Here is a 19,834-nt window from a genome sequence, read left to right as displayed (position 1 = left end):
AATTAACAAGCGTCATCTAATGATCAGATAAAGAACTCACACCTAACAATGAATGAATTAACATTTTTTGTTACATTTATGAAAAATTTATAAGAATTATTATTAATAATATACTAATCCATAATTCATTTTTGATGCATTTTAAAGAATTAATGTAATGCAGGAAATATTTTTCAATATAACGTTACTATGTCAATTGTAAAAAAAGATAAATTATACCCATACATTTGAAAATTTAAAAAAAATTAGAAACCTTTCTTGTAATAAACATTTTTTCCAAGCTCTATCATCTCAAAATTGTAATGCATCACACAATTGATGGTGTCTTAGATTTAATAAGTATGGTAAATATCTTATAGTCCTATGAAGAAAATAGCTAGAACAAAAGTTTAATCAATATATTATATATACATATTAGAGTAATACAGGAAAGTACTCAGAGGGAATGCTTATGTTAGAAAACATTAAAAGGCTAAAAATTATAATGTGCCCATCCAACTCAAGAGTTTAGGAAAAGAATAGTGAAATAAATTCACAGTGAAGGGAATGAAATAAAAAATAAGAGCAGAAATCAGTAAATGAATGATAAGGTAGATAGATGGTCTTCATCTGTTCTTCAATATGTATGTGTTCATCTGTTCTTCAATATATAACACTATAGTAACAAAAGCAAAGAGTCATTGGTTTATAGATAGACAACCTGTACAGGGAAAAAAAGAGTACCAGACCATCCTATTGGGATTTTGATTTAAATTGCATTGGGTCCTTGCAGATATGATTCATTTATGTATGACAGACAGATGACATCACAGATCATTCAAGAAAAGTAGAAATATTAAAGAAACAATCCTGAGATATGTGCTATCCATATGACAAAGTAAAATTGCCCTATACACAAACTCAATTCAATATGGTTGAGGATGTAAATGGAACAAGCAAAATTTTTAAACTTTTAGAAGAAAATATAGGACACTATCTCTCTGCTCAGAGGTCAAGAAATAGTTCTTAAACAAGACACAGAAAACACTTATTTCAAAAGAAAACACTGATATATTCAATGACATTAAACCTAAGAACTGGAATTCATCAGAATGTCAAAAGATCCAAATTGAAGGAACATAATTCCAGTATATTTAACCTCTATAGGATTAACATCAAAACAGATAAGTCTCTATCTGGAAAGAAATCAATAAAATTTGGAAGGAAGAAGCAATTTATGAACTACACATGCCACCACACTCCCAAGTGTGTACACATACATGCACACACACTCTTACACACACTGGCCAACTCACAACAGCTGATAAAATAAATTTCATCATTTGCTGGTGTCATTCTTGATTTGACTTTTGACCAATACCAAAAGTTTGTAATCTTTATGTTCTGTAGCATATCTGGCATAGTAAACTAATCATTACCTTGTCTTTGGGTATTTGCAAGTTGGAAGCCTTGTTACAAGCAGGATAGCAATTCTCCCTACGTCTCTCCTCCTCTCCTTAAGTCTCTCCTGTGTGACCCTTCTATCCCAAGTCCATTAGAATGTATATTCTAATTTGGTAGATCTTTTGGTGCCCTGTCTTCTGGGATATTCTCAGATAATTCTAGTTTTAATATCAATTGGATCTATAAAGGCCTCTGATTTGATTGTGTCTAAAGCTTTATGACATAAACATTTGGAAAGAAATTAGTAAGAGTCCATTCAGTGAGACCACATGATAAAAATAGATAGTTATATTCTTCCTAACCATTTAAGCAGAAAAGTAAAGCTGTGGTTTCTAGCAAGCAAGATTGTCCCTCCTCAAAAAGGGCAGGGATTAAAACAAACAAACAAAAGGCAAAAATTTATAGAGTATTTCTAAGAGTAGGTTGCAGATATTTGGAGTACATTCTTGGAATATTTAGATACCTTATGCAAAATGAGCTCTCAGTATCTTATGAACCATACAGGAAAGCACTTATTTTCTAATAAAACTAAATTCCATCTATTTAATGAATAACATGTTTTGTAGAAGACAGATAAAAAAGTGATTCATTATTAAATGTTTTCTGATACCAAAGAAGGGGAAAATGCTTTAATAAAGGATTCTATTGTGTAGGGTATGTCCATTCCTGAGACACAGGTCGAAGAAAATAGTTTTAAAAAAGTTTATTTCTGTATGTGATATATTTCATAATTAAGTGTGAAGTCATAATCTGCTTTAGCCATCAAAATTCTAGTTAATTCAATCTGATGCTATTTTTGCCATAGTAGGATTAACATTTTAAAATATTGTTACAGATTTGTAAGGGAAACCATACATATCTCAAATTATAATAATTTATTGCTCTTAGGCTATTTCTCAGAAAATACAATGCACAATTTAGATGTGTTAGTTGTGTGGATGCATTATTATTGTCTTCTCAAAGCAATAGGGAAATAGCTAAACTAAATAGTTGAAAAAGAAGGTTTAAGATGTCTTAAGTGAGTTTACTTTTCTCTATTGAACTTCTCCATGAGCATGAAAAATAAAAATTTGAATATATTCAGTTTATTAGTCATGCCTATTAGAAAAAGGCACATTAATACTTTTGAAAATAATATATTGTGCTTTGAAATTTACCTAGACTTAAGTGCCTTTGTCCACAAGCATCTAAAATTAACTTTTAGATATTATCAATCAGTTCAATAGGTCAGATAATTTACAAACATTGTCTTGTACTTAATGTTGTGTCAATCTTTAAACCACTTAGGAATTTTTTTTTTTTTTTGAGACAGAGTCTCACTTTGTTGCCCAGGCTAGAGTGAGTGCCGTGGCATTAGCCTGGCTCACAGCAACCTCAATCTCCGGGGCTCAGCGATCCTACTGCCTCAGCCTCCCGAGTAGCTGGGATTACAGGCATGCGCCACCATGCCCGGCTAATTTTTTGTATATATATTTTTAGTTGGTCAATTAATTTATTTCTATTTTTGGTAGAGACGGGGTCTCGCTCAGGCTGGTTTCGAACTCCTGACCTTGAGCAATCCGCCCGCCTCAGCCTCCCAAAGTGCTAGGATTACAGGCGTGAGCCACCACGCCTGGCACCACCACTTAGGAATTTTACCTTATAAGTTTATAGAATAATTCTTGTGTAAATCATTAACTTCTCATCACCCATATATGCTCACATCATGAAATGTGTGTGAAAATAAGTGTTGGGAAGCTCATAATGACTTTCCTTCTGTATATATATATATACTTTACTCTCAAGTGATTCACTTAAAATCCTATCATTTATTTTTCAAGTTATTAAAAGGTTTTTTCCCCTTAAATAATCAACATTTTTAATTCTCGCTATTTGTTTCATAGGGTCAAAAAGAATAAGTGATAGTGAAGTCTCTGACTATGACTGTGATGATGGAATTGGTGTCGTATCAGGTAAGAATTTTAGAATTCTTTTGTAGTATTAAAGAATTGTAATTCATCATTATTTGCCATAAAAATAAATAAATAAATAAGAAAGAAATAACTTTCCTCCTCACTGCCCTAAGACAAACTTATGGCAAACTATGGCAATTTAAACCCCTAAATAATTCCAACTAATAGAACAACTGTACCAATTATTAGATTGAATAGTCTTATAAGATGCCAGATAAGTAAATGTCTATAACTTTTCTATTCTAAAATAACTAAAGAATAAGCATTTTATAATAAATTAGAGGAGTTATTACATGATTGGAAACTTCTTTATACTGCACTAACATTGTGGAAAAAAGAAGAAATATTTTTTATATCACTAGCAGATATAAAATATGTCAAATATTTAATGAGATTTAAATTTTTAAAAATTGTTTTTATATTAAGTTTCATTTACTATACAGCTACATTTTGAAATTATAGTATTGTGGCTTAAAATATTGCCTCATGTTATGGTTAGAAATTTACCGAATGATTCAATATCTTGGGGAAGTAGATATATTTTCTATAATTTGTGACAAAATGTTTATATATAATATCCTTAATATTATAAATATTTTTATTCTATTCCTCTTGAAGTTTAAATAACTTAGCAAATTTCACAATTGTTACTAATTTTACTTTGGACAAAACATGATCTATCATATATAAGACATGCTACAGTTGCATCAGTGACATGTAATTTTTTGTTTGACAATTTTTGTTAGATTGTGGGTCAATTTGCATGCTTGTATTAGTGTACTACTTTTTAAAAACTTAGTGACAATTTATTTTATATTTTTTACTAAAGGTGAACAATGTATTAACTTGCTAAGACTGCAAAAATATTTTTCATGTTGTATGGTTTATAAATTAAATCTCATAAAGTGGTTTTGAAAAATATTTCCCATTGTCTCTTTCTTGGTGATCACTCTAATTTTTCTTTTTTGTAGTGCATTTCTTTGTTATTTGATTATTCCGTGTCTTCTCTTTTCTAAATATCTAGTCACAACAGGTTTTCTTCATCCAAAATATTTCCCTTCAGGCCATTAAAGCCCTTCATCTTGATGCCATTTTTCGCACATTTCAATTCTTTCATTTTCTATTTTTAGGATGGCAAAAATGTTTATTTAAAATGATCATTTTGTTATTTTTTCATTCTAGCAGAGGAGTTGTATTTTTCAAAAAAAATTATAGATTCTTTACTTATTTGGGTTAATGCTCTCTGGAATAATTTTTTGGTGTTACAAAATAATGTTTAGAAAACCTACCCAGTTCAAAGTGCTTACCCTGGATTCATTGTTTCTTTATCATGATAAAAAACATTCTTTCCTTTCTCCACATTATTATTATTATTTTGGTTATCAGAAACTATCTGGCAAATCATTTAATAATACAATGAAGAGAAAAGATTACTATGCAATAACCTATATTTTGCTGTTTTGAAATCCAATGTGATTTTGAGACATAGATTTTTCTAATATATTACAACTTTAACAATGCATTTAGCACCATGCCCAGCTAATTTTTGTAGTTTTTGTACAGACAGGAGTCTTGCTATGTTACACAGGCTGTTTTTGAACTGCTGGCCTCAAACAATTCTCCTGCCTTATCTTCCCAAAGTGTTAGAATTACAGGCATGAGCCATGGTGCCTGGCTGAGTCTCATTTTTTTGATCCATTCTTACAGTCTCTTTTTTATTTCCATTTTATTAAGTGTTATATATAAGTTTTTTTATTTATTCAGGATATTATGGGGGTACAAACATTTAGGTTACATGCAATGCTGTTTGTCCCACCCAAGCCAGGGCTACAAGCATGTTTCTCCCTGATACAGTGCATTCCGTTTTCACTAGTTGTGAATTTACCCCCTCCACCCCTACTGACACCCAGTGAGTATTACTATCATGTGAGCAACTTAGTGTTGATCAGTTAGTACCAATTTGATGGTGAATACACGTGGTGCATGGTTTTCCATCTTTGTAATACCTCACTTTGAAGGATGGCCTCAATCTCTATCCAGGATAATATAAGAGGTGCTAGATCACCATTGTTTTTTGTATTTGAGTAGTATTTCATGGTATACATATACCATATTTTATTAATCTACTTATGTATTGATGGGCATTGGGGTTGTTTCCACATCTTTGCAGTTGTGAATTATGCTGCTATAAACATTCGACTTTATTATAGAATATCTTTTTTTTCTTTGGATAGATGCGTAGTAGTGGAATTACTGGATCAAATGGTATTTCTGGTTTTAGCTCTTTGAGGTATCTGCAAATTATTTTCCAAAGGGGTTGTATTAATTTGCAGTCCTATCAGCAGTGTAAGAGTGTTCCAACCTCTCTGCATCCACACCAGCATTTGTTGTTTTGGGACTTTTTGATAAGGACCATTCTCACTGGGGTTAGGTGATATCTCATCATAGTTTTGATTTGCATTTTCCTGATGATTAGAGATGTTGAGCACTTTTTTATATGTTTGCTGGCCATTAGTCTGTCTTCTTTTAAAAAGTTTCTATTCATGTCCTTTGCACATTTATTGATGGAGTTGTTTGATTTTTTTCTTGTTGCTTTTCTTAAGTTTTATATAGATTCTTGTTATCAGCCCTTTATCAGATATGTAGAAAGTAAATATTTTCTCCCATTCTGTAGGTTGTCTATTTGCTCTAATGATATTTTCCTTGGCTGTGCAGAAGTTTTTGAATTTGATCAGGTCCCATTTATTTATTTTTGTTGCTGCTATGATAGCTTTGGAGGTCTTCTTCATAAATTCTTTGCCTAGGCCAATGTCTGAAAGGGTCTTCCCAACGTTTTCTTCCAGAATTCTTAATGTTTAACACCTTAGGTTTAAGTTTGTTATCCACTGTGAGTTGATTTTTGTGACAGGTTAGTGGTAGGGATCTAGTGTCAGTCTTCTGAGTGTGGGTATCTAGTTTTGCCAGCACCACTTATTGAATAGAGATTGTTTTCCCCAGTGTGTATTTTTTGTCTGCTTTGTCAAAGATTAGATGACAATATGAGGATGGTTTTATATCTGGGATCTCCGTCTTACTCCAAAGTTCTGTATCTCTGCTCTTGTGCCAATCCAATGCTGTTTTGGTTACTATAGCCTTGTAGTAAAGTTTGAAGTCTGGCAGACTGATGCCTCCCAATTTTTTCTTTTTGCTTAAGATTGCTTTGGCTATACGAGGTCTTCTCTGGTTTCATATGATGCGTAGAATTATTTTTTCTAAATCTGTAAAGAATGATGGTGGCATACTCTCTCTGTCTTTTAATTAGTGCATTTACACCTTGAGGTTCAAAGTGATTTTGATAAAGTTGGATTAATATCTACCATATTTGTTACCCTTATTCTTTGTTTCTATTTTTTTCTTCTATTCTTTTTCAATCTTTTGTTTTTTAATTTAGCTTTTTATATGATTCCATTTTCTTTCCTTCCTTAGCATATCAATTATAGCTCTTTTTTTAAAAAACTTTTTGGTAGGTACCCTAGAATTTGCAAGATACATTTATAATTAATGCAAGTCTACCTTCAAATAATAATTCACAGATAGTATGAGTTGAGTACTTAACAATAAAATAATCCTAATTTCTCCTTCCCATTCTTTGTATCATTATTGTCATTCATTTCATTTAAATTTAAGCATATATAATGGTATGTATAATACAGACATAAGCATAAATAATTGACTACATTGTTGCTATTATTTATTTTGACTAAACCATTACCTGTTAAGCCAATTAAGGATAAGAAAAATAAAAGTTTTTATTTAACTTTCACTTATTCCTTCTTCAGTCCTTTTTCCTTTTTCCTTTCATGTACCTTCTAGATTCTGACCTACATCATTTTCCTTCTCTCTAAAGAACCTCTTTTAACATTTCTTGCAGGATAGTTAAACTGACAACAAAATTCCTCAGTTTTTGTTTATGAATTTCTTTATTTTTCCTTCACTTTTGAAGGATAATTTCACAGTGTGTAAAATTCTAAGTTGGTAGTTTTTTTCCTTTCCACACTTTAAATATTCCACTCCATACTCTTCTTGCTTACACTGTTTCTCAGAAGTCATATGTAATTCTTTTCTTCTTCTACAAGTATGGAGGCTTTTTATCTTTAATTTTCCCCTGTTGTCTTTCAGGCTTTTTAAATTTAATCTTTGATTTCTTGTAGTTTGAAAATGATACACTTATGTATAGGTTTTTCTTTTTTTGGCATTTATCCTACTTCATATTCTCTGAGCTTCCTGGATCTGTGGTCCTTGGTTTGGTGTCTAACATTGATTTAGGGATATTGCTAATCTTTATTTTTCAAATGTTTCTTCTGTTCCTTTTTATCTTTCTTCTCCTTCTGGTATTACTATAACCTATATGCTGCATCCTGTGTAGTTGTCCCACAGTCTTTGGATGTTCTGTTCTGTTATGTTTTTTAGTGTTTGTTCTCTCTGCTTTCAGTTTGTGAAGTTTTTATTGATATATCCTCATGCTCAGAGATTTGTTTCTTAGCTGTGTTCAGTCTACTAATAAGCCCATCAAAGGCATTCTTCACTTTTGTTACAGGGTGCTTTTTGGTGTTTTTTTTTTTTAATCTCTAGCATTTCTTTTTATTTCTTTCTTAGAATTTCCATCTCCTTGCTTACATTGCTCATCTATTCTTGCATGATATCTATTTTATCCATTAGAGGTTATAGTGTATTAATCACAATTGTTTTAAGTTTCCAATCTGATAATTCCAATGTCCCTCCTGTGTCTGAATTGATACTTACTGTTTCTACTCAAATTGTGTTTTTTGCCCTTTAATATGTATTCAGTATTTTTTCTTGGTAATTTTTTCTTAATAGCCAGACAAGATATACTGGTTAAAAGGAATTACTATAAATAAGCCTTTAATAATGTGGTGGTAAGTTGTTGGAAGGGAGCATTCTTTGATCCCATGATTAGGTTTTAGACATTTAATCAGCTTATGGCTCTGGTTAACTTTACAAGTGTTTCTCATTTTTTCCTTCCCCCCCTTAGGTAGGACAGGATGGCTACAGTGGGATATTGGATATTTCCTTTCTCTTATGTGGAAGGCTAAAATTGGCTAGATTTGGATATTTCTCTTTTCCCAAGTTGTTTAGGCTCTGATAGTACTCCAACAGGTTAGGCTCTGATTAAGCAGTTTCCCTAGAGGGCAAAGTCTTGTTAAGAAGAATAGACTGCTTCTGGAGTATTTCAAAATAGTTCCTTTTTCCCTCCCCTTGCTGAAACCATGAGGTTTATTCTTTATATTCTTTATATTAAATATTCTTTAATATTTTCTATGGGAACCTAGCCAAGCTCCTGCAGGTAAGTCTCATTGTGGGAGACCTCAATGACTGGATTCCTCTGGATTTTTTGACTCTCAGACTTATTCTCACTGAACCTCTAGCAGTTTATCTATTGCAGTTCAAGTTTTCCTACTCTGGCATTGGTTTTTACTCATGAGCCTTTGCTTTGGTAAGCTGTGACTCCCTGGGTTTTCCTGTCTTGTCTCTCCAATCTTGGGGGCAGTTGTTTGCCCTGTGTCCTCCCTCTTTCACAGATCCAAACATAGTTGTTGATTTTTGAACTTTTGCTTATTGTTAGGACAGAGTGGTAACATCCAAGCTCCTTACATGCTGATCCAAAAACTAGAAGTCTATAAGTCCCTCCATGTGTTCTTTATTTTGCTAATTCTGATTGACTGAAGTCAGAGGTAATTTTGACATCTGCATTGTTAATATTCTTCCAAGTAAGTTGAAACTTTGATTGATAAAGGAAGTTAGGGTTCTCAGGTAAGCATTTCCAGGCATGGATTTGCCCCCTGTAATATACTAAGCAATGAGAATGGGTATGGTTATAAACCACTTCTTTGATTCTGTTGACTCACTCTGCAACTTTAATAAATGGAATATATGTAAAATATAAAATATAGCCCCATAAAATTTTAGTTTTATTTTCTACTCTGACCTGAAACAATAAAAAAAAAAAGTAAACTCTTTTCCATTGGAAAAGTAGAGGATTTACTTATGTCTTGATTGTGGGGAGATGTTTGATAATTAGCTCTTAAACGTCACCTTTACTATTATAATTTGTAAGTCAATTATTTATCCCCAAGTACTCATTTTTTATCACTTCTCAGTGATACTTTACATTATTAATCATTAGTATTTTTTAAAGCGGTATGTTTCTTTTTAATCTCCATGTGACTGTATCATTTGAGTTCTTTTCTTATAGTAACTATTCCTCCTTTGCTCCATAGTATTCCTTTAACTCAGTAGTCAGATCTATTTTCTCTCTATATATGTAATGTTTCCTGGGATATCAATGATGATCATTTTATAAATGAGTCTCATCTGTATTAACATTCCTAACACCTTTCTCAAGACTCTTTTCCATGTATTTAACTTTTTGCCTACATGACTGAAGTAAAACATGAGAGTAGTCTCATCTCCGTCTCTCTAAACCAGTCCACCTCACTAAACTTCTACTCTTAGTTGTATACTCTTAACTCCCTAATGGGCTAAAATCAAAAGTTTAGAGTCATTTATTACTTGCTCTTTTTTCCTTTTGTATCTAGTCACAAAATGTTATTGATTCATATTAGAATACCTTGAGTTCTATCCTTGGACCTTTTTTCTATCTGTACTCATTCCCCTAGTGATCTAATCTATTTGAAGTCTCATGCCTTTAGTATATATATGATAAAATTCCCAAATGTATGTATCCAGTCAAGAATTTTTATTTGTTCTCTAAATTTTTATATTCCACTGCCCACTTGACATCTCCACTTGAAAATACAGTAGATATCTCCAGCTTAACATGTCAGAAACTGAACTCCTAATCTTTCCCACCAAACCATGTCATTTGATGGCAGCTCCATTCTATTTATTGAGTCAAAATTTTTTCTTTGTTATTACCCTTTCTGTTTCTCTTACATGTAACATCAAATCTTTCACAGAATCATTTTGATAACTCTACCTTCAAAATATATCCAGAATCTGACCACTTCCCATCATCTCCATTGTTACTATCCTGGTTCTAGCCCTGTCGTCTCTTGTATAACTTATTGCCTTGTCTAATTTTAAGCAAAGTTAGATCATGTCCAATTTCTGCTCAGAACCCACAAGTGAGTTACAGCAATTCCTTCTAACCAGTATAAACCCACAAATGAGTTATAGCAATTCCTTTTAGCCAGGATAATAATGTACAAACCACTACAGGATCTTCTCCCTTTCTCCAAATCTTTCTGATGTCTTCCCTTCATTACTTGCTCTGCTCCAAGCACTCTGTCTTCCTTTATGTTCTATGAACTTGTAAGATCCACTTCTACCTTAGGGCCTTTACACTTGTCTTGGAACCTTCTCCTCCATATATCCACTTGGCAAAACTCCTCACCTCCTTCCATTTTTTCTGAAATGTCACCTTCTCAATGTGTCCTATCTACCTTGACTACTCTATACAAAATTGCAAACTACCCCCATATTCTGGCATTTTGATCCCCATTTACCTTCTGTTTTTTCCTCCTAGTATTTAATGATCTTCAAATACATAATATCATGCAATTATTTATTGGTTTTTCTGTTTATTATTTCTGTTGCTTCCCAACTGTAAGCTCCACAAGGGCAATAATTTTTGTTTCTTTTACTCACGCCAACACGGAATACCATCTGACATGAACATACCCTCATAAATAATTGCTGAATGAATAAATGTATTGATTCTTTCTTTGTAGTCTGTTGCTATTGCCAATTGTTATATTCCAGAGCTGTGCCACTAGTTATATATGGCTATTTAAAGTTAATTTAATGTAAATATGATAAAAATTTGTATCCTTATTATCACTAGCCAAATTTCAAGTGCTCAATAGCCATGTGATTCTAGTGGCTACCCTATTAGGCAGAGCTCATAGAGAACATTCCTTCATTTCAGAGTTCTATTGGACAATAATAGTCTAAGTTTTATGAAAGCAATTAATCTTCTTGCTGCAATCTCTCTAACCTTCTGCCTGAATTGTATACTGCTGTGAGCTTCATCTTTCCAAATAATTACTTATTTCACAAGAGTAGAATATAGTATTAGAACACAGTGAGAGTAGTGGAATCAGAAAGATGTTGTTTTAAGTCCCAGTCCTGGTATTTGACATTTAATGTAGATTTCTTTGCCTCCATTTTCACAAATGAAAAATGGAGATAATATATTCTTGGCAGAGTTGTTTCTACTATGCAGTATATGTATTCCTGAAGAATCTTGTGCTCTGCGAAATCATGGACTAAAACAGTAGGGCTTTCCTAGCAAATCAAGGTTAGAAAGACCATTCAAAATGCATGCAGCTTTGAAAACAGAACACTAAAAACAAAAAAAAACCAACACAACAAAAAGTCATTTGAAATTTTAAGCATTAAAATATTAAATATAGGAGTCTAAAATAAAATGAAGTTACCTAGATGGAAAGGAGGATAATTCTGCAAAGTTATGGCATCAAGGAAACTATCCATAAACACCAGAAAGGGCGCATGCAATTTGTACTTCTAAGGCAGAGTTCATGACCACAGTAAGCCAAGAGAAAGAACTTGGGATGTATGGGCATTGTACACAGTTCTGTATCTCTCTGGTTTACTGCAACCCTCTGTGTTAGTGTACTCTGCATTTGGCTGCTATTATTTGGTAGTTGTAGTGGGCATTGTTGATGTTCCACCCATATCCCCTTTACCAGCTGGTTTACCTATTCCTTGCTATTATGTGTGTTGGTTACTAAAAACTCACAGTTGTCCCTTTCTCCCAGGAATTGCCCTTAGACAAATGGAAACCACCTCACCCAGATTAAAAACCTTGTCTACCTTCTATTGGCAGTCTTCAGCCAGTGACTGGCTAACATAGTACAAAAGTCTAGCCCTGTTGCCTCAAAGTCAAGGCAACTCTGATCCAATTCATCTTTCAGAGCCTCCAGTAAGATTAAACTGCTACATTGTTGCTTAGTTTGTTCCCTTGCCCTATTCTGCTGTCCTCCATTGTCTCTAGAACACTACTTCAGTTATTCATGTGCATACGGATCTTGTCTTTTGCTGTGTTTCTAGGAATCTAATCTAAGATGATACTGGAAAAGATTAACATGCTAGAAAAAAATCATATAGAAGCCAGTCATTTTTCTGAGTTATATCTGAAACAAATGTTGTAGTGAAAAACTTTGTACAGTGCCCAGCAGACTTCCTAGCACATAGTAAATGATCAATTAATAATAGCTGTAATGAGCATGTTGAAGATAATGGTGGTGGTGCTAATATCACTCTCTACTCAGAAATTTTTAGGCTTTTTACATTACAAACCTTATGATGTTTTAGATATCTACAACTTGAGTCAAATTTGCTTTTCCTGCTTATTTTCCCCTGCTGCCCCACATTGAACTGACATTTTTTCTCCCAACTTAGAATTCTACTTTTCTTCCATTTGCGCATATATCAATTGCTTTCTAGCACTCATTTGAGTTGTATCTCTTCTAATATACTTTTTCAAAATTTGTCGAATCATATTTTTATTCTTAGGCTTCTACTGTATCTCATCCCTGTCAAATACTATAAGAAAAATGGTAGCACATGCCTGTAGTCCTAGCTACTCAAAGGCTGAGACAAGAAGATTGCTTGAGGCCAGTAGTTCAAGGCCAGCCTGACCAACAGAGTGATACCCTCTCTCTTTAAAGAAAAAAGCAGTTTACATATGTGCTATAAATGGTATTCAGAATTCTAATATTATCTCTTAAAGAAATGACTATAGACTTTAGGAACTTTTTGAACTTAATAAGTATAAATATTAATAATTGTTGAGAAGTATTTGAAGCTTTTCTAGGTCATTGAAGAGATGAAAATGTTTTTATTTGAGTCTTTTATTGAAGATAATTAACTGTATATAAAGTCTTAATATTATGCTTTATTTATTACACTTTAAGATATTCAAAGTCTTTCAATTTCATCAACATTTTATGTCTTTAAGTACAGAATACATGAAGGGCTTAGGTATAGATAACTATAATATTTATTAATCTTTCTACCTTTAGATTATCGATACAATGGTCGAGATCTTCAAAGCTCAACATTATCAGTGCCAGAACAAGTAATGTCATCAAATCATTGTTCACCATCAGGGTCTCCTCATCGAGTAGATGTTATAGGGAGGACTAGATCGTGGTCACCCAGTGTCCCTCCTCCACAAAGGTAAGACAACATACTCCCTTTATTTGTAGGTTGTTACTACAGGCCTATTTATCATAATTTATCATTAATTATCTTTAAATATAAATGATTCTTGTGGGAAAAAGTTATTTACAGAGAAACAAGATGCTATTCAATAACCTATGTATTGAGAGTGAAATAAAATGTGGGTTATCTGTAACTTTGGACAACCCTTATATTATTTTATTGTAAGAGTTCAAAATAATTAAGACCCCGCTTTCAGTCATATTATCAGTGGGAGCAGATATAGGTAGAACCAACTAATTATATACATGAATGATGTAGATATTGGTAATGGAAGAAATAGGAAAAAATAAACAACTGACTGGTCTTTAAAATTAGGAACAATCATCAGAAGAATACAAAAGAATGCATGTGCAGTGGGAAGAATGGTTCAGAAAATCTGCAGTTCCAGGTTGTATACTTGGTGGAAATCTCTGATCAACCTTGTTAAGTATAGGCTCAATGGAATAAGAACCATAGAAATAATAGGTGAGACTACCAAGAAATATGTGCATAATTCACACTTTATATACTTGGAATGTTTAAGAAATTTTGATCAGTTAGAGTAATAGCCTTATAACTTCTGTTTTAAATAAATAATTGAGTTAGTATTAGAATTTTAATTGAATCTTAATTTTACACAGGATATTATACTTCCTGAGAAGATATTAGATTTATTTTATTTATAAATTTAACTTATTTAATTTAGGAGGCTATGAAGCACTAAGAAGTGTTTATAGAATTTGAATAATTACAGAAATTAAAAAGAAAAATCTAATATAATAATTTGATAAACATAGTTTAAAATGTATAAAGATGTTGAATTAACTAAGAAAACCATCCACACTTCATAAAAGCTTACTAATGTAAGCACTGCATTAAACAGAAAAGTTTTAGAGGCATTTACATTAAATCAGAAATAACAGAGAGTGCTCATTATTATTGTCACTGTTTAAAATAGTACTTCAAGTCCTGAGAAATGTTGAAACACAAGAAAAAGAAATAAGAGGTGGAAAGCTCAGAAGTGAGAAAAACCATCATTATTTGTTGATTATAGGATTACATACATAAAAAACCTAACATGATCAAAATATTAAAACTAATATGGGAGTGCTGCCAAACACCTGGCCATACATATGTCGACTTACAAAAATGAGTGATAACTAATTAGAAAATACCATAAGACATAAAGCAATATGCTGAAAAGCCACATAAAGTATAAAGTATTAATATCTAGCAATTCATCCAACTAAGAATTCACAAGATCCTCTTAAAGAAAAATATAAACTTTAGATAAGGAATCAGTGAGAGATATACCCTATTTATGGGTAGAATTACTTCATCCAATAAAGATAGCAAATTTTAACAAATTTATCTATGAATCTAATGCAATACCAGTCAATTTTCTATGTGTAATTTTTATAAACTTGTCACTCTAGAAATTATATAGAAGGATAAACATATGTAAATAATTAAATCCATTTTGTAAAAGAAGAGAGAAATGTATTATCAGGCCCTAATGATTAAAAACAAGATGCAACTTGAGCAATAGCAACAAAATAGACATAATGAATATAATAGTACAACATAAATATATATACATTTATATTTCTATGTTTACTTGGTATCGTATAAGATGACACACATTAATATGGAAAGGATGGGTTGGGAAGGATAGGAAAATTAGTTCATCACATGTAATAAAATTAAAAACTGTATTCCTACCTTTCATTCAATAATATGACATGTCATGATCTTCATTATGTTTTATAGGGCTGCTGTGTGTCACGGTAGATGAGGTAATGGTTGAAGCAAGAGACTACTTAGGGGGTTATTGCTATGATATATGCACAAAGATGATAGTTTGGACTAGAGTGGTTTCAAGGGAAGTGGTGAGAAGTGGACAGATTTTTGAGCTGTTCTTCTGAGCTTTGAACTCATATTTGACCATGTGGCATCTCTATATCCATTCCTATAGGATAGATAAGCAAACATGTTTAACACTAAACTAATTTTCTTCATACAAATCTACTCCTCTTCCTGTATATGTCATTAAGTATCACTACTAGAGACCTGGGAGTCATCCATTAATACGGTTGATATTCGTTAATAAATCCCCATTGATGTTTGCTTAATTTGAGCTCTTTTTGTATTGTATCTGTTATAGCAGCAATCTTCTTATCTGTCAATCTCCAACTGAAATTTATACCTTTAGCCAGGAGTGCAATTAGTTAAAACAAAACAAAAAATTTGGACCTGACTACACAGTGACTTTGTCTTTTTCTACTATTTTTATTAATAAATCTCACTTCTTAGTATAGTATATGATTATAGTTTACTAAGATATTTGATGGATATTGCTATTTTAGCCGGAATGTAGAACAGGGACTTCGAGGGACACGCACTACTACTGGACATTATAATACAATTAGCCGAATGGATAGACATCGTGTCACGGATGACCATTATTCTCCAGATAGAGACAGGTAAATATGATTAAATACTATTAGACCTTACAATGAACATCTTCAGGAAGGGGTTACCATAAAATATTTTCATCTATTCCTTTATCTGAATTTCTAAAGCAATATTTTTCCTTTACAATACTCACATTCTTTCTTATGACTGTCACATTGTTAAAAAAATAAATAAAAGGCAACATTTTCCGTAGTAAGAAAAAAACAAAATCATCTTATTCTTGCAGTTTTGATCCTTTATTAAATCAAACCAGTTAAGTTTGTGAATCTGCATGAGAAATATAATTATGATGAAAATAAGATGTTTTATTATTTTTACCTTTTCATAACCAATTATATATAAAAATATCTTCATGATACAATCAATTTTAAAATCTTTTATATTTATCAGAGAAATCAGTGTTAATATTCCCGTGTAGAAGTATTAAGACAGAGTCTGGTTTGTTTAGGAAACATTGTATCATGACTTATGAAGAGGTTTTTCCTCATGGCTTTTAGTAAACCTTTTTAAAAAAATCATGCTTGTTGATTGTTGTATTTAGAAGAACTCTCTGAATTTGCTCCTTAAGTATGGCAAACTTGGAAGTAACATGGTATGTTACAATTCTTACATTAATTACTATTAACATTTTTAAGTTAAGCAAATTGATTAACTCTAAGTCATGATTTATTTACATATAAAATGAATGATATTATATTTTTACCAAACTTTTCAAAGGATGGAGTAAAATAATAAAGGAACTCAGACATGCTTTTGTATGTGTTCTAAACTCATTTTAGGAAGAATACTTGGGGCCTTTTAAATTAACTGATATGAGAAATTAATGTCAACATTTATAAATTTAATTGTTTTATCTAAATCTAGGATTATATTCAATTCATGCTTATACTTTCACCATGTTTTAATATACTTAGTCTTCAGCAGTGACAAACAAGTATTGCCTTTTGTGTCTGAGATCTGAGAAGATATTAGGAAGTTGTTAAATTAATATTAGTATTAATGCCAAATGAAAGTTAATGTAATATTTTATTTATTTTTAATTTGCTTAACTTTTTCATAGTGATCTGAGTATTTAGAGGTAATTATAGACATGCTACCTATAGAAATTGATGCTTATAGAGTATAATAGTGAAAGAAGGATAACTGTGTTGGCATGATTAGGAGTTGGAAAGAGTCATATTAGGATGGATCAATAGGAATTTTGGTTACTTGATAGAATTTTAATGAGATTGATCATTTCTGGAAATTATTTATATAGCAAGTTGTGAATTCCTTGATCCTTGAAGGTTTGTTAATGGAAATGATGAAAGAGAAAGCCTGAAATTACTTTAAGCTTCCTTTAAGTTTATGTAAAGATTTCTTTTAATGAAAAATGAACTTTACATTTTCCTCTAAAACAAGTAAATGTGGTCTAAATCTTGCAGGAAAAGAGAGGGTAAAATTAACCTCTAGCATTACATTCACAAACAGAAATGATTGCTATCACATCAAATGCATAATATTTCATAAATATTTTAAAACAAATGGCCCTAAATTTAATGGCAACAAAATTTGATATTGAAGCCTAGGTGATTCATCCTTGGTATTAGCTAATATCACTAACATATCAGAGATATTCTACAATATGCATATTTATTTCTATCTCAATTTATGCCAATAATTGAAATGTCATGTATATTTTTTATTTTAAAACTTAATGAATCTATTAGTTTAGCAAAAATGTTCAAATAACTGTTTCCTGAAGTTTTGGGGAAAATTGATCCATGTGGTTTCATTACTCTTTTAGAATGTTGTAGATTGCCAAGTTATAATTACTGTTAACTATGAGCTGCATTAAATTTTTTTTTGATATAAGTAAAATAGAATTTTACTTAAATAGGAATATAAAACCATTTCTAACATTTAAATTATCTGTTTAATCATTCATTAACATGAGGAATCAAAAATCAAAAAGTACAATATTATTCATGTATCAGTCTATGACATTATTGAATAGTGGATCCTTAATCTCTGTTTTAGTCTAATATTCTAAAATATTTTTGATAATAAAATGCATATGAAGGATTTCTAGTTTTTGTTTACTATTTCGAAGGTAAGAATACTCTAGAACTCTTACAGTGAATTTTTGTGGATAGCATTTTATAGAGTCTATCAATAATATTGTTAATTTAAAAGCTTAAGAGAGAATTTCTTTTGAGATAGTAAGAATAATTTAAGTATTTTAAAAGGTACATTAACCTTTCTTATCAGTAAGAATTATTGCACTGGACAAAAATACTGTTTTATTGAATGTACTCTTTTTCATAGGATTTGCAACCAGATGGCCCAGAGTTTGAATCTAGGGTTTTACCTCATGCTACCTGTTTATCTTTATGGGAAAATTAACCTCTTTAACACTAGATTTCCTTATCTATAAAATTAGAATATTAATGTCAACTTTACAGGGTTGTGTAGATTAAATGACAGTGTCTCCAGTTGTATAGATGTATTCAAAAAATATGCTCTAACCTTAACATTTAAAAATTATCTAATGGTTTGCAAATAATTTGCAATTAGTGTGCTTAATAATTAAGCTAAAACAGACAAACATACAAACAAAAAACCCAGTGACATCAGTTCAGGTATTTTTTTCAAAGTTCTTTATAGAATATAGGACATGCATTGGACCTGGAAAAATGGGCGTATTTATTTAGGCAAGTACAAGAGCAAAGTTACACAGGCAAAACACACCTATCCATCATAAAGACTCAGTACGAAGGATGAAGGATTGGGGACATGTTTGAAAGTTGTGTGTGAAGACAATGACTTTTACACTGACTACATTGGGCGAGAAACTATGCTCTTTAACATTAATTTATAATAATTGATCAAACTTAAGTGAGGTAAAGAGGAAATCAGGTAATCATTCTTTTTAATAGATAATGTAAAAAGAGTTATATATAAAAGTTTTATTCAGTCTGTTTCTCTGCTTATCTCTATGATCATTAGTCAAATCCTATTATATTTTGAAAAATTCTATATTATATTCTTTACAAGTAATTCATAAACCTGGATGCAGAGATATTAGATACAATAATGAATTATAAAGGATATCTTTCATCTTCTCCATCCTTCCCCCTTTTTGTAGCATTGTTTTTCTGATAAATCTTGGTAACTACTAAAACTAGGAACATAATTAATTTATTCTGGGGCAGACTATGTGGTTTTAGTATTAGAAATCATTTTAAGAGCTTTTTTCTTTACTTGAGTTAGTTTATTATTAGAATAAATATAGAGTATTAGATAATATTTCTGTAACATGTCAGAGATCTCCAGTAGTATGCATCTTTATGTCTATTGTGGGGGCCAAAATATATTGAGTGCATTTATTTCCATGGAGTATACTTTTAGCATTATAAGAAAAAAGTAAAGTCAATACTGGCAAAGATAAATTACTTTATAAACTTTTTTCTCTTATGCATTCAAATGATTAGTTGATACTCCAAAAGGGAAAATTACCTATTATATGGACCTCTGGAATACCTCACACACCTATGGTATTTCTCTATTCCATATCAGGCAGCCAGTAACCACAAAGTGAAACACATATTCATAACCACTTCATCAAACAGAATAATCTCTTTGGTCCTTTCAGTTATCACCTATGAAAGGAACACATCTCTGAAAGTTTAAAAGTATAGAGAAAATAAATGAAAAAAAAGATTCACTTTACAAAA

General features: G+C 31.5%; 1 protein-coding gene across 49 annotated transcripts in view; it reads left to right on the top strand.

Annotated features, from left to right (window-relative positions):
* The window catches only part of RIMS2 (regulating synaptic membrane exocytosis 2), a 614,692-nt gene that overhangs the window by 382,576 nt on the left and 212,282 nt on the right, over positions 1 to 19,834 (top strand). For all 49 annotated transcript variants that reach the window (XM_020288967.2, XM_076005085.1, XM_076005081.1 and 46 more), the window contains 3 exons: positions 3,327 to 3,395; positions 13,463 to 13,619; positions 16,010 to 16,126. In XM_020288967.2, the coding sequence (XP_020144556.1) occupies positions 3,327 to 3,395; positions 13,463 to 13,619; positions 16,010 to 16,126 (343 nt within the window). The remainder of the gene's footprint in view (positions 1 to 3,326; positions 3,396 to 13,462; positions 13,620 to 16,009; positions 16,127 to 19,834) is intronic.

Source organism: Microcebus murinus, chromosome 7 (genome assembly GCF_040939455.1).
Source record: "Microcebus murinus isolate Inina chromosome 7, M.murinus_Inina_mat1.0, whole genome shotgun sequence".
NCBI lineage: Eukaryota > Metazoa > Chordata > Mammalia > Primates > Cheirogaleidae > Microcebus > Microcebus murinus.
This window is presented reverse-complemented; position numbering and strand designations above follow the sequence as displayed.